The 14725-nt window shown below is 39.1% G+C and overlaps 1 protein-coding gene across 1 annotated transcript in view; it reads left to right on the top strand.

Moving 5' to 3' along the window:
• Positions 1–14725, top strand: part of nvd (cholesterol 7-desaturase nvd) — a 121417-nt gene that overhangs the window by 19211 nt on the left and 87481 nt on the right. Inside the window, exon 2 of the mRNA XM_070279921.1 lies at positions 10172–10541. Within this exon, the coding sequence (XP_070136022.1) occupies positions 10172–10541 (370 nt within the window). The remainder of the gene's footprint in view (positions 1–10171; positions 10542–14725) is intronic.

Raw genomic sequence — 14725 nt, forward strand, 5'->3', positions numbered from 1 at the left:
GAGCAGTATTGTGCAATAAGGAAGCAATCCAAAGAAAATAAAAATCCAAAAAGAATAAAAATAATCCAAAATGATAAATATTATTTTTGTAAAGTAACAAAAAAACATTCATTAAAATGAACAATTATATGAAAAGCCTTCGTGTTCAAAAAAACCTCAAACTTAAAAAAAACAATGGGGGGTGACTCTCCCGTTTTCCCCCATTTTTCCACTTCCTATGGATTAGATTAATTAGATTAATTAAAAAAATTAGTTCTAAAAATCTTGTTTTATTCGTGAGTTATTAATTTATGCCAACAAAAGTGGTCGGCTGGGCCATAGTGCTATGCACGCGTGCTATAGAAAATGAGAGTTTGCCCACCCCTGCAGTACCTACTCGGTTGACTCCCTTAATAAAGAGATCGAACACAAGCTAAAGCTCTGGTGTTTATGTCCAAAACCTAAAACATGTGTTTTCAATTTGCTGTCAGAATATTCGAAATATAATATTTTCCAAAAGTCAAATTAATTTTATACGACTAGTGCCTTTTTTGAATTTGGCGCAAAAGCTCTAAACTGAAACCTTGCCTAATTCATCTGTGACCGATCAGGTGTCATTCTGGTTCCAAACTACTCAATCTACTGTTCTGATCATCCCTCTTTCGCTGGTGGTTTTCTTTTTGCTGAAAAAAATCCATTTTCCTATGAGTTTAACCGTGCTATAACACAACTGAAATTAAATTTTTTGCGGCTAAGATTCGCGTAGGTTTCTTTTATTAGAGACGGAGCACGAGAGCAGCCGAGGCTGCCTTACTGTGGTGGAGTTTTATTTACAGAATTCACAAGGATATGCAGCGTAACACAGAGGCGTCCGTTGTGTAACCATCCTTGGGAATCTGAGGTTTTATTCTCTGAGACCAGTTCCTCTGTGATCGTAGCTGTTAGTTCACCGTGAGTGGCATCTATGGCATGAGTGGCATCTATGGAAGTTTGACGCCATTATAGACCTCGCCCAGCTCCCCTACCCCAGTTTTACAGAGCCTCACGTATCGCTCGTCGTCGCACGACACCACTATTACCTTGATACCACCTAAAACTAGGTTCCCTGGGCAGGACCTCGAAACATTTCTTGGCTAGGGCGGCTTCCATCCATCTTCACTTCCTAGATGGTATGGTGAGATGGTATTTGGGGTGGGAGGTCGGTAAGTGAAGTGGTGTGGGAAGGGAGAGTGGGTGAGGCTACTTATTAGAGGCGGCAACACAAACGCACCGCTCTGACGGCGTGGATACCCGTAATCTGTCGGTGGCTCTTTATTTACCAGGAGGGCTCATCGAGGAGAGTCCTACTATGAGTCCTTCGCTTTATTCAAAGCCTTCACAGGAAAGGCCGTTCGATATCAGAGATAAGAAGCGATCTGCCCGTTAAATTATACGATGCGGCGAGTAGCACGTTACAATTCCTTGTAAGCCGCAAATAATCAGAGATTTGCCACAGATTTTTAGGTTTGTCGCCACAGGACCGGTTAGGAAACGTAAGGCAACTAGAGTTATGTCGTAATTGTTATTCGTCGAGCTGCCGTGCGTATGAAGGATCCAAGGTCAGCCCCCTTTGCACAAGGTTTTTAATTTTAGCAGCGCCATTTCTTTGTCAGCGCCCGCACTGGTAGCTAAGGATTGCTTTGGAGATTTGGAGTTGCTAGCCACCGCCACCATTCATAAGTCTTCATTCAAAATAAGTGTCCTTAACCTCAGTTTCAAGATAGACTTTAGTGCTTGGAATATTTCCACCAATTAAAGATTCAATTTCACCTGCTTTAACGAGCTTATTTAATTATATTGAAAAATCCATATTTCTACTCGGTTTTCCTCAATGGGCAAAACAACTCGTTTCGGATGGGTTGTTTTTGGAGGCGAATGCATAAAATTTTTTTATGGTTAACGAGCGGTTTCGACTAGGCAGCCCCCTAGGTCTGGATGAGCTGAAGCCGTCTTCCCATTTATCTGTGACCGTTGCACCAGTTGGCTGAGGACGGGGCCGATGATTATACAGTGGAAGGCCAGGATCTTATTGCTGATGGTTATTCCAAGAAAAAGCATTTGAATAGGAGCAAATCTCAGCGCTCCTGTCAAGCGGCGAGGTTCGGCTGCGGAAGTGGTGCTCCAATATTCGTAGCGTATTATCTAGCATTCTGTGAACGGCGTCCAGAACTACAAGGCAGTCAGTCCACAAATTGCCCCTGCTTGCTACCCCTTCAACATGCAGTTAAAAGCTCATCTCTTAAGGGGGGAGTATAACGGGTCATACAGGCTCCGAAAAATCTTCCGGCAAAAATTTATTGACCTCAAGAAATATCCGTGACGTCACTCGGTTCCCTGCGCCTCTTCTTTTATTTCGTCGCTCGTTCTTCAAACGCTCAAAATATCGTTTACATACATCACCTAAACCATTTGTATCAAATCAGATGTAATAATTTAAGTGTGGGCATTAAATAGGTTAATTAATTAATAAATAATTTTAGATTATAATAAAATTTACCCTAAAATTTAGAAATTCGCCATGAAACTTTATTTTTGTTCTAAATACAAGAAAAGATTTCAAGTTTCTAGAATATTTTTCTGAAAAAGAGATATAGTCGTCCGATCGTTATATAATCTGTACTAAGTTTCAGCTTAGTAAAACACAAAAGTTTGGTTATTCTCGATCATTCAGTTAGATTGCAGCTATAGCATATAGTCGGCCGATGAATGAAATTTTATGAAATTTTGCACGTCATATTATTTTGTCAAAAATATCTCTCATGTAAAATGTAAACTCTCTAACTCTAAAAACACCAAAGTTATACCATTTCCGAGCGATTCCGGCCGTTTCGACTTATATACTGCGTGCAAAGGAAAGAAGGGTGTGTGCAAAGTTTCAAGACGATAGCTTTAAAACTGAAAGACTAGTTTGCGTAGAAACAGACAGACGGACTGTCGGACATGCTCATATCAACTCAGGAGGTGATCCTGATCAGAAATATATATATTTTATACGGTCGGAGATGTCTCCTTCACTGCGTTGCAAACTTTCGGACAAAATTATAATACCCTCTGCCAGGGTAAATTAAGAAAATTTTTCTATATTTAAGGAAAATTATGACCTATATTTAGGAACTATTTTCTCAATAATAGGAAGGCTCACCATAAAAAGAAACATAAAAGAAACCCTAAAAAAATAGAAAAAAATGTATATAATATAGAAATTCTTTTCTTAAAATGCACAGTGTTACCCTTTAATTCAGGGAATAATCTTTGCCATTAAAGTCCAAAATAGGGCGAATTTCTTAGTTTTAGTCTTAAATATTTTATTTTTATTTACAAAATAACAATAACACAAAATAATATTAAAGTTAACTATCGCGGCGAACACTAGCAAGAAGGCCTTCAGCTCTGTTTTTTTTGTACATTTTAAATTTGAAAGTACAGGGTGACAATAAGAAACCCGGACAAACTTTGAAGCAATCTATTATAAATGTGTTATGATGCAGCCCTTAAATAAATGCATTTATCGATAGCTTGTACTTTTCTGAAACAAATATATTAACATTTTTGTGAATCCTATCAATTTGATATTTGTTTCGGGATGTCTAACAATCGTTGTGCAATTTTAAAACTGTTTCAACAAGGAAATTGCCAATGCGACATTGTTAGTTTGCTTGGCATACCAAAACAAACGGTCTCTGACGCTATCCGGCGCCTTAATGAGCTTGGCCATGAAGGTGACCGTCCCGGACGAGGCAGACCATGCACCGCTAACACTTCCAGAATTCGCCAGATCGTAAAAAAGCGGATCACTCGGAATTGCAGAGTCTCTGTCAGAAAAATAGCCTGTGAAATCGGAGTGAATCGAGAAAGTGTTCGGTTGATAGCAAAAAATGAACTTAATCTCAAGCCCTACAAGCTCCAAAAAATGCATCTTCCCACGGATGACAATAAGCGCGTGAGATGGTCATAATCAATCAGGATGTGTACCGCCGTACTGTATTCTCAAATACAGTTCCTTAAAAAGTAATGATCAAAAATTTTTGTCCGGGTTATTTATTGTCACCCTGTAGTTGCATTCTTTGAAAAATTTATCGATTTTAATAATATTGGGAATGGATATTTCGAGATGGGATGATGGAAGGGAATTTGGGCGTTTCCTAATACTTTATAATCTTGGGCAGGTGTCTAATAAGGTGGTGGTGGACAGGATTTGTCCACAAAGTTGGCAATTAGGCCGGTCTTCACCTGAGAGCAGGTGGATGTGTGTGGCTTTGCAGTGTTCAATACGGAGACGAACCAAGAGCGTAGATTTGCATTTTGCAGGGTACCAAAACCATCTCCAAGTTGGGATTTACTTATTTGTACCCATGATGGAAAGGATGCCCAGCCATCGATCCTGATGTTATTTAGGTAGATGAAAAGGTCTCTCCTTATGTCTTTTTGGTTTGATGGGATAACCGTTATGGTTGGAGATATTGCTGTTAACTTAGCTGCAGCGTCCACGAGCTCGATGCCTTTTATACGAGGGCTGACAATAAAGTAAGGTCTCCAACGCTGCTTCGCCGGATCACGCGCTAGGCGAAATCTGGCAACACCGCCGTGTTCCGTGATTCGCCCACTACCACTTTGCTGCTGGGTGAGGCTTCCCCGACCGCTCAGTCTTGGCTGAGCAGCCGTAAACGATGGAGGTACCCCTCGCGTCAGCGTCCAAGTGCGAATTGCGTTCTGTAATACGTTTTTTGAGTGCGAAAAAGGTGACACCTATTGAAATCCATCGTCAACTAGTTGAAGTTTACGGAGAAAAGTGTATGGACATAAAAAACGTGCGTAAGTGGAGCCGCGAGTTCAATTCCGGGCGCACTAATGTTCACGACGAGGAGAGAGGTGGCCGACCGTCGGTCTCGGATGCGATTGTCTCGGATGCGACTACCACATGTTCCCCGTGGTAGTCACATGTTCTGCCTCCACTGCTTGAAAAAACATCTCGGAGGGAAGAAGTTTAATAGTGACGCGGAGGTTCAGAAAGAGGTCATCACCTGGCTGCGCGAGGCGGACGGAGAGCGATATTCTGCTGGCATAGTCAAGTTCAGCGTGCGGATGCGCAAGGTGTTGGAAAAAAATGGCGATTATGTAGAAAAGTAGCCAAGATCTAGGCCTTTTCAACGGTGTATCGCTTTTTGTAAATAAATGTCATTTTCTATGAAAAAAAAAATTGGAGACATTACTTTATTGTCAGCCCTCGTACACTTGTGGCTAGGCACCCAGAACAGCACCAGCTTCATGGGCCTCTGTATTAATGAATCTCGCTTTTTGACCCATCGGTGAATAGCGACGTTTTTAAATATCGGCTTGCTCGTTTCGTTGCCAAAAACTTTGCGATAGGACACAACAGGAGTGATATACTGGGAAGTTTTTGAAGTTTAGTCTGAATGGTAGAGTCCCGTAGTAGCCAAGGTGGTGAAGGAAGATTATGGTTGGTGGGCGGCAGGTGGATGTTTAAGTGCTTGGCAAGTGTAATGCAACTCCGAAGGGTGGAGATGCATTTAAATTTTTTGCGTTGCTTAACAATTTTTAGCAAATCATTTTGCAGGAGTTTTTTGGGGGAGCAAAAGAGTTTTGAGATGAGTATTGCTATGGAGTCGGATACCAGGTTTTCAATAGACGGAAGCCCGGCTTCAGCTAAGATGCATTTATATTGGTGATGTCAGAAATGCATTGTTGCTACGTCTAACAGCAGTGTGATAGCCAGGGCTAAGTAGTCATATATGCTGACTTGCAGCCCGAATATAGGCAGGCCATATTCAATTTTAGCAAGTATTCGCATTCAATTAAAAGTGTATAAAAGGTTAAGCTATGATATGTACATTTTTGCGTTTTACATATGTGCAATATTTTACATTTGTTTGGTGAAAGTGATGCACCAGAACCCAGCCCCCAATTACAAATTTCATCTAGTATAGTTGTTAGAATGTTATTTAATTGTACTAGGTCTTTAATTTTTCTTACAATAATAGCGTTATCTGCAAACATTATTAATTTGACTTGTTTATGCTTTGCTATTGTCGGGTCAGGCAGCAGCACGGCGTTTAATGTTGATGTTTAAATAATGTTAATGTAATGTTTAGTGTAATGTTTATTTATTAGGCTTTAGTATATACAAGTAGCTTGGTTGATCGCAAGCCGACTTTCTCTCGGCCGCTCGATTCACTAGCTTTTTTTAGAGAGTTTTAGCTCCGCAAATGTCTAGGTCGGGCGGCCCTCTCCATTATCGAGAGCTTTAGCTTAGCAGTGACTAGTCGGGCCGTCCTCTCTGTACTTCACTTGAGTCTCTGCTTGCAGAAAATTCACATTTTTTATAACCTTTGCAATTTGCCTTTTTTATTTACGGTCAAGGAAAAATCTTAATGACCAAACAGCTATGACGTTATTAATTTGTTCGAAAGCTATTATAAACAGAACAATAGATAACGGGGATCCTTGCGGAATTCCGTTGTGAAGTTTAAAGTAGGAAGAGAGGACATTATTTATCTAAGCGCGAAATGAGCGCTGCGTCTTTACTAAGCTAAAGACTTTCCTACCCACCTATCCTGTTGCAAGCTGTTGAACAACCGTATGGACACCCACGCGATCGAAAGCTTTTTCAAAAACAGTCGCCAACAGGGTGACGTGATTTTTTGTGGAAAGAGCATCCGACGCAAGGTGCTGCAGGAGCAGCAGGGAATCCATGGAAATTGTGCTGCGGCTTAAAACCGGCTTGGTTCGGACTTAGACGTTTAGTTTTTGTTATATACCACAAGAGTCGACGGGCTAGCATTTTATCGAGGGTTTTGCTGAGGCATGAAAGCAGAGAGAAGGGGCGCAAATTTGACACTTCTGATGGCGGTTTGTTGGGTGTATATATAAGAGTAACTATTGCAGACTTCCAAACATGGGGAAACTTTGGTTAAATATTGAATATTGAAATATTTGGCTTTGGCTGCTGAACCTAAGTGCTTCAACATGGGATATGAAAAGCGGTCGTAACCAGGGTTTTTCCCCTTGGCTGTTAGTAGAGTTGCGAGTTCAATGACAGAAAAGTCCTTTCAAGTTGTCGAGCTGCCAATGTTAGGTTGTTTGGAGAGTATATATTGCCTAGTAACGATAGTTTTAGTCGGGTATATTCGGTGGTGGAATTTTCATCCATAGAATATTCCGACCATTTTTTACCAAACCCGTTAGGAATTTCAAATGGTTCTGTGTTGTTGAGCTTGGATATATTGGATATATATACATTGTTTTGATTATATATTTAATTTGTTGAAATCCTACAACAAATTTGTTGGGCTCCTACAAGTTTTTTAATGTCAGCCCAAACCTTCTTTGTTGTAGCCAGTGGCGTTATGTTGGAAGTAAAAGCTTCAAACGATTTCCTTCTTGCTGTTCTAACGGCTCTTTTAAAATATGCGTTGGGCTTTTTATAAGCAATAAGGTTTGCGACGTTCATTTGATGTTTGTATACATGCCAAAAATGTTTTTTTATTGAAGCTTTTGAAGCTCCACCAACAAATCTTTTTTGAATAAGTAAACGACTGGGTCTCGGGTATTGAAAGGTTTTCAGCACTTCTTATGCATATAGTGAATTTGGCTACTTGACATGGGATGTTATTATCGAATGGAAATTGTGAGAGATTCTCACAAACTGAACTAAATTTATCCCAATTTGCCATCTCTATTTTGTATTTGGGGAAAAATTTTTTTTTTTGCGAAATTATGTTGTTGGGTTAAATTTGTGAGAATCGGGAAGTGATCGCTTCCGTAAAGGTCAGGGAGGGCCGACCATTTACAGAAGGGGTAGATGCGTGGAGAGGTTAAAGTGAGATCAACATTTGTGAAAGTCTTGTGTGTGTTAAAATGGGTAAATGAGCCATCATTTAGCAGTACTAAGTTGACTGCCTCGATTACTTTACGCCCTCTGTTGTTTGTTTAACATGATCTCCAGGCATAGCTCCAGGCGTTAAAATCGCCCAAATTTATTAAAGGATGGTTTGTATGTTTAATGGTTTTTATTTATTTATTTATTTAGATTTATTTTTTTTTTTTTATTTTTTTTTTTTTAAGATTAATTTTTTGTCCAAAATCTAGTTAGATAGCGATGTGCAAGATATTAGAGTTTTGGGCGGATTGTATTAAAGTGTGGGGTAGGTGCCTTCTAACAAGAATACCCACTCATTGCTTCGAATTTAAGTTTAGTAGAAAATTAGTAAAATAACCAATATATTGTTTTTGGGCAGATTATATTTTTTTGATTTTATGGTAATTGGGTCTCCTGAAGACATATAATATCTGGGCTTTTATTAGCTATTAAGATTTTTAATTCATCTTATTTGTTCATATAGCCATTTAAGTTCCATTGTTTAACTTTAATTTTCATGGATAAGTGTTAAATAATTTAAGTTATATGTCAACAGAGGCTTAGTTATATTTTTTTTATAATTGTGATTTAATTTATTTATTAATCTGACATTGACCTGTCGGAGTCAAGATCAGAGATGTGTTTCGTTTTGTTTGTCATTAACTCTGGGGAGCCAATGTCAGAGTTAATATTTTCGAGGTTTATGTTGTTTAGTGTAGAGGTAGTGAATGTAAAAAAGAGTGGGAATGATTGTTAGTTGTGGGTTTTGATGTTGTCGCGAGTTCAACTGGAGCAGCTGATTTTTTTGTAGAGTTATTGTGATGTGATTTAGAATTTTGGGGAGAGGAAGGGAGAGGAAAAGAAGAGTTGTCAGAAACGTGACGTAAACGTGTAAATTTTTTTGTTGTTTTTATTTTTAGTATTTATTTATGCTGTTTGAATGCGTTACAATGCTTATCAGAGGCGGCGTGAGCTTCGGAACAATTAACGCATTTGGGGGTACAGTTACCGGAGTGGGGAGCTCCACCGCATGTATTGCATGCTGGCTCGTTTTTGCAATTTTTTGAGAGTGGCCAAATTTTTGGCAAGACTTGCACCTCATTGGATTAGAGATAAATTCCGAGACTTTAGCATTATGCCATAAGATACTAATTTTGGGAGGGAGATTCAAGGGAGATAAATCAAATGTAAGCAATATGACTCCGCTGGGCTGCGGGCCTTTTTCAGTTTGCTTCAGGAATTTGTGCACTGAGGCGACTTTTTGTGGGCTAAGATTCTCAACGATTTCGTCTTCGGGGATACCGTTTAAATAGGGTGCGTAGATGGTCCCTTTTATGGAATTTAAAGATCCGTCAAGCTTGCACTTAAATTCGCATAAACCAGGAAGTTGTGTTGTTTTAATAAACGCGTTTGGATCTGTTTCAGTTTTAACTAGCATTAACAACTTTCCGTCTTTTAAAGTTAAACAACTTTCCGTTAGAAATTGAGGCAAAATAATTATTAATAAGCTTAAGCGTTTTATGAACCGAAAAGCAATTGTATTCCGAAATAGGATTGTCACACTTTTTGGCGGAGATGATAACATATTTGGGGTTCGTTGTATTTTTTGTTGGAAGTTCCGGGAAGTTAGAGCAACGAACCGATTGCTCCCAAAATTGGGTGGCCCAGTGCTCCCCATGTTTGTCTAATTAAGACTAGGTTATTCTTAGGTAAGGCACACTTCGCGGCCGAAGAATATAGAGGAGAGACCCTTATTTGTTTTTGCGAACGAAAGCAGCAGCGAAAGGAGGATCGAAATCACTGATAGCGACACTATTTGATTAGCAACTGACGTCTGCTCAAGATGAGTTTGAGCGCATATAAAAATTGAACAGAATTAAAGGGAAATCTGAACATTAATTTCAGGTACTAAATATTGTAGCTTCTTGTGTTGCCTCAGAATATACGGCTTAAATCTCAAAAAAGAAAAAAAATTAGAAGGATAACGAGGAAGAATGGTTGTGGTTCTAGAGACCATTGTTGGCCCTAAGAGGGTCGTGTTGTGCATAAGTTGACCTACAATACCTAACAAATAGGGGACTACAATTTCTAGTCCTATGAAAAACGTTAAAATGTAAGCGTTTTAATAAGGGCTGGGTATCTACATTACCATTAATGCATAAACAAGAACAGAAGATACAGACCTTTGGAGCTAGAATGTCTATTCTTAAAACATTTAAATGTTTAAAATTTTTCGTTATGCTTTTAAATAATATCTTCAATATTCTTTATTTTTAGCGCGGTTCTCAACCAGAAAGTATTTTTCGAAAGGACTCTAAACGATTTACAATTAATCGATTCCGAAAGGCAAAACAAGATAACTTTAACAATATGCCACCTCCTTATCCTAATGGCTGGTATGGTATAGTAGAATCGTGCCGGCTTAACATTAGTGAGGCAATTTTTATTTCTTGCTTAGGGGAAAAATTAGTGGTATACCGCACTCAAAATAATAAAGTATTTATTGTGAATGCATATTGCCCCCATTTAGGAGCCAACTTTGGCGTTGGGGGTCGGGTAGACGGAGACTGCATTGTTTGTCCTTTTCACCAATGGAGCTTTCGTGGATCAGATGGAAAATGCATAAAAATTCCTTATAGTACATCAGGTAAGTTAAGATAAGACACATATCTATATACTATGAATATTATCTATCTATATCTATATCTATATCTATATCTATATCTATATCTATATCTATATCTATATCTATATCTATATCTATATCTATATCTATATCTATATCTATATCTATATCTATATCTATATCTATATCTATATCTATATCTATATCTATATCTATCTCTATATCTATATCTATATCTATATCTATATCTATATCTATATCTATATCTATATCTATATCTATATCTATATCTATATCTATATCTATATCTATATCTATATCTATATCTATATCTATATCTATATCTATATCTATATCTATATCTATATCTATATCTATATCTATATCTATATCTATATCTATATCTATATCTATATCTATATCTATATCTATATCTATATCTATATCTATATCTGTATCTATATCTATATCTATATCTATATCTATATCTATATCTATATCTATATCTATATCTATATCTATATCTATATCTATCTATATCTATATCTATATCTATATAAAAGAAAGTCGTGTTATGTTACACCACTTATAACTCAAGAACGGCAGAAGAGATTTGAGTGAAAATTGGTAGGGAGGTAGCTTAGAGCCAAGAGACGGACATAGGATACAGCGGGAATTTTACTCCTCCGAAATGGCTGCTCTTATAGTAATGAATAACAGTAAGTAGGCTGTGAGCGTAACGTTATGTGTCTGTCATATGCCCCTGAAATCGGGCCCCGCCGACCACTTATCTATAGACAGCAATGCCAAGAAAACGCAATTGGGCCAATTTGAGTCGTCGAACGGTCAATTAGAAAGCCGATTAGATAATAATAAGAAGATAATAAATATACGTATGGCGCAGTTACGTGAGGCACAATTGAAAGAGGCACGAGATAAACGTAATAAACAAAGAAAACTCCAACGAAGAGAAGCGCTCAGATTCATACTTACAAGAAGAATTAACCAACAACGTATAATTTTTAACTATTTGCCACCTGCTACTATTTGCCAACAAGAAAGGAAAGCTAACTTCGGGCGGAGCCAAAGTTTATATACCCTTGCAGTTAAAACCGGATATATATCGCAAAAATCGGATATAGTTGACCGATCCTTATAAGAATATCATAATAAAACCAATTCATTACAATAAAATATCTAAAACAAGAAAGGAAAGCTAACTTCGGGCGAAGCCGAAGTTTATATACCCTTGCAGTTAAAACCGGATATGTATCGCAAACATCGGATATAATTGGCCGATCCTTATGGGAATATGAATATAAAATCGAATTTATTACAATACAAAATCTAAAAAAAGTCCCAAACTTCTATCTTCAATCATACCAAAGTTGGTATTTCTACCAAAAACCATTTCCTATTGTTCAGTTATATGGCAGCTATAAGATATAGTCGGTCGATTGTTATGAAATTTGGTAAATTTGGTCGGATTAACTGACCAAAAATAAAATCTGTACCAAGTTTCAGCTTTCTATCTTCAAAAACACAAAAGTTGGGTCACTTCCGATTGTCAGTTATATGGCAGCTATAGGATATAGTCGGCAGATCCTTATGAAATTTGGAATGTCGAATTATTTTGCCAAAAATAGCGTTTAAAATTTTAACTCTCTAACTTTAAAAACACCAAAGTTATACCATTTCCGATCAATCAGTTATATGGCAGCTATAGGATATAGTCGGCCGATCCGGGCCCTTCCGACTTATATACTGCGTGCAAAGGAAAGAATGGTGTGTGCAAAGTTTCAAGACGATAGCTTTAAAACTGAGAGACTAGTTTGCGTAGAAACAGACGGACATGCTCATATCAACTCAGGAGGTGATCCTGATCAAGAATATATATACTTTATAGGGTCTCCTTCACTGCGTTGCACATTTTTGACCAAAATTATAATACCCTGTGCAAGGGTATAATGATATGCAAGTTTCTGACTATATGATTACGCGTGTAAGCATAAGATTTCTATGTCATGTCAGTGGATTTGTTTTGTATCTCGGCGATTTGAATTTCGATTCGAAAAAGTCGACTATTGCAGAATATGTTGGTTTTGGTAGAGACACATCATTAGCCATCTAAAAAATATATTATTTAACCTTCCACTGTTATTCTTTCACAGAATTCATGAAAAGGAATTTATACATATTATATGTGGAATTTTTCACTAAACCGGATTTGTTGCTTGCCTAAGTCCTGGCATCGCGTCTCTTTTACACCAGAATACGTGCTTAGACAGCAGTGTAAGCACTGGCTTCGCGGTTGAGTTTACGGTTCGCTACCGTAATTGTTGGCCGTTCGTTATTTTCGGGGGCACATAAGACCAAGTCCCTTATTGCTTCAAGGAAAGGCTTTTTTATATTCATTTTCAAATTTTAAAAATCAAAAATAAAAATCTCTTTGTTCTTTAACAAGTTACATTTCTGTTATTGTCGCCGGAATCGTTCAGGACCAATTGAACCTAACCGGCGTTTAGAAGATGGGGTGTCTATGGTACATATGGGGTATGGGCCTAGACTATATACAATAATTTACAATTATTTACATATATTTACAATATTTGTTTACAACACGGGAAGACAGATCGCAGGGGTGGAATCTCTTTGAAAGTCTAAAAGTTTTCGGGTCAGCCAGCGTGCGAGCCAGTGGATTTGGTTGACTCGTTAGCCTATCCGCGTACCGTCGGCTGTGTTGATTTAAGAGGTCGCCCACCGGAACAAGGTGTATGTCTTTTTGGATGGCCTGGTTTGTCACATACCAGGGAATTCCGGATGCCTGTCGAGCAGCACGTGCCTGCACTACCCTGAGCCAGTTTAGCTGGTGCCCCATAATTCGATCGCATATGTCCAGGCTGTCGTCGAAAGCTGGAGTCTTTTGGATCTCAGGAGCCAATCGAGCTTCTGGAGTTTTCGAACGGACTTGGCTTTGATCTCCGTGATATGGGTGTTCCATATGAGCCTGTGATCTAAGTGTACACCCATGTAGCAGTAAGAGGTGGCGTTTTTAATGGTGTCACCATTGAAGGTATGCACGATGTCGATCACAAGTCTTAAAGAAAAAGTTACGCATGCCGACTTGCTGCAATTTATACCTATGTTCCATTGCTTGGTCCAGGACTCAAACGCACTCAGCCAGTCCTGAACAGCATCCGAAGCTGTCAGCTGGGACGAGTGGGATGCAAGCAAGGCCGTGTCGTCAGCGTAAGTAGCCAGAAGCATACGAGCGTCTGTGGTGGGCGACGGAACTGGCATATCACTTGTGTACGTTGGGGATAGGAATGGATCAAGTAGACTTCTTGGGGCACTTCTGCGTGAATTTGTGCCAAGGTGGATCGTGAGTCTCTTACTGCTACAACTAAGGTTCGATCGGCAATGAAAGACATCAGGATGGCGAAATAGGTTGCAGGGAGAAGTTCCTTGATTTTGTAAAGATGGCCTTCGTGCCTCACCTTTCCAAAGCCTTTTTTTACATCAAGGAAGTCGCCTGCAGTATGCAGTTTATGCTCGAGTCCGTGGGTGATGTGGTTGACCAGGCTATGGACTTGTTCTGGGCAGCAATGGGATTTTCTGAAGCCGAACTGGTGTCGAGAAATATGGCCTTCTACTTATGGCAGTTCCAACAGCCGACTGAGTAAAATGCACTCGAACACTTTCGACAAAGTGGATAGCAGGCTGATTGGGCGGTAGGAATCGATTTGAGAAAGTGGCTTGCTTGGCTTTGGGATCATGATAATCCGGGCTTGCTTCCACTGTCTTGGAAAATGTCCCAGGATTAGCATGGCTTAGCAGATGTTCAGCAAATTTGTATTGGGGATTGGACAAGCGGCTGTCTTTTAATTCTTCTCGTTAGCTTCCATATCGAAAAATCGCTGCAATTGTCCGGGCCAGCTTCCTCTAGCAAGGTATCAATGTTCTTTTGCCGGGTTTTCGCTAGCAACCTGCGCAGTCTATTAGTAATGCTAGATAGACGCTGTGGGATCGCCTGACACAATGAATTCCCTTCTAAGGTGCCTTTTTAGATCCAGCAGTGCCCTTTCCTCCGGAGTTAATAAGGGTGCCCTTCTATTAGGTGGGAGACCAGATTGGCGCTGAGGTGGCATAGCCCCAGAGGGGCGGCTTGAGTAATTGTGGAAGTGAAGCTATCTACGTATGCATCC

This window comes from Drosophila bipectinata, chromosome 3L, assembly GCF_030179905.1.
Source record: "Drosophila bipectinata strain 14024-0381.07 chromosome 3L, DbipHiC1v2, whole genome shotgun sequence".
Lineage (NCBI taxonomy): Eukaryota > Metazoa > Arthropoda > Insecta > Diptera > Drosophilidae > Drosophila > Drosophila bipectinata.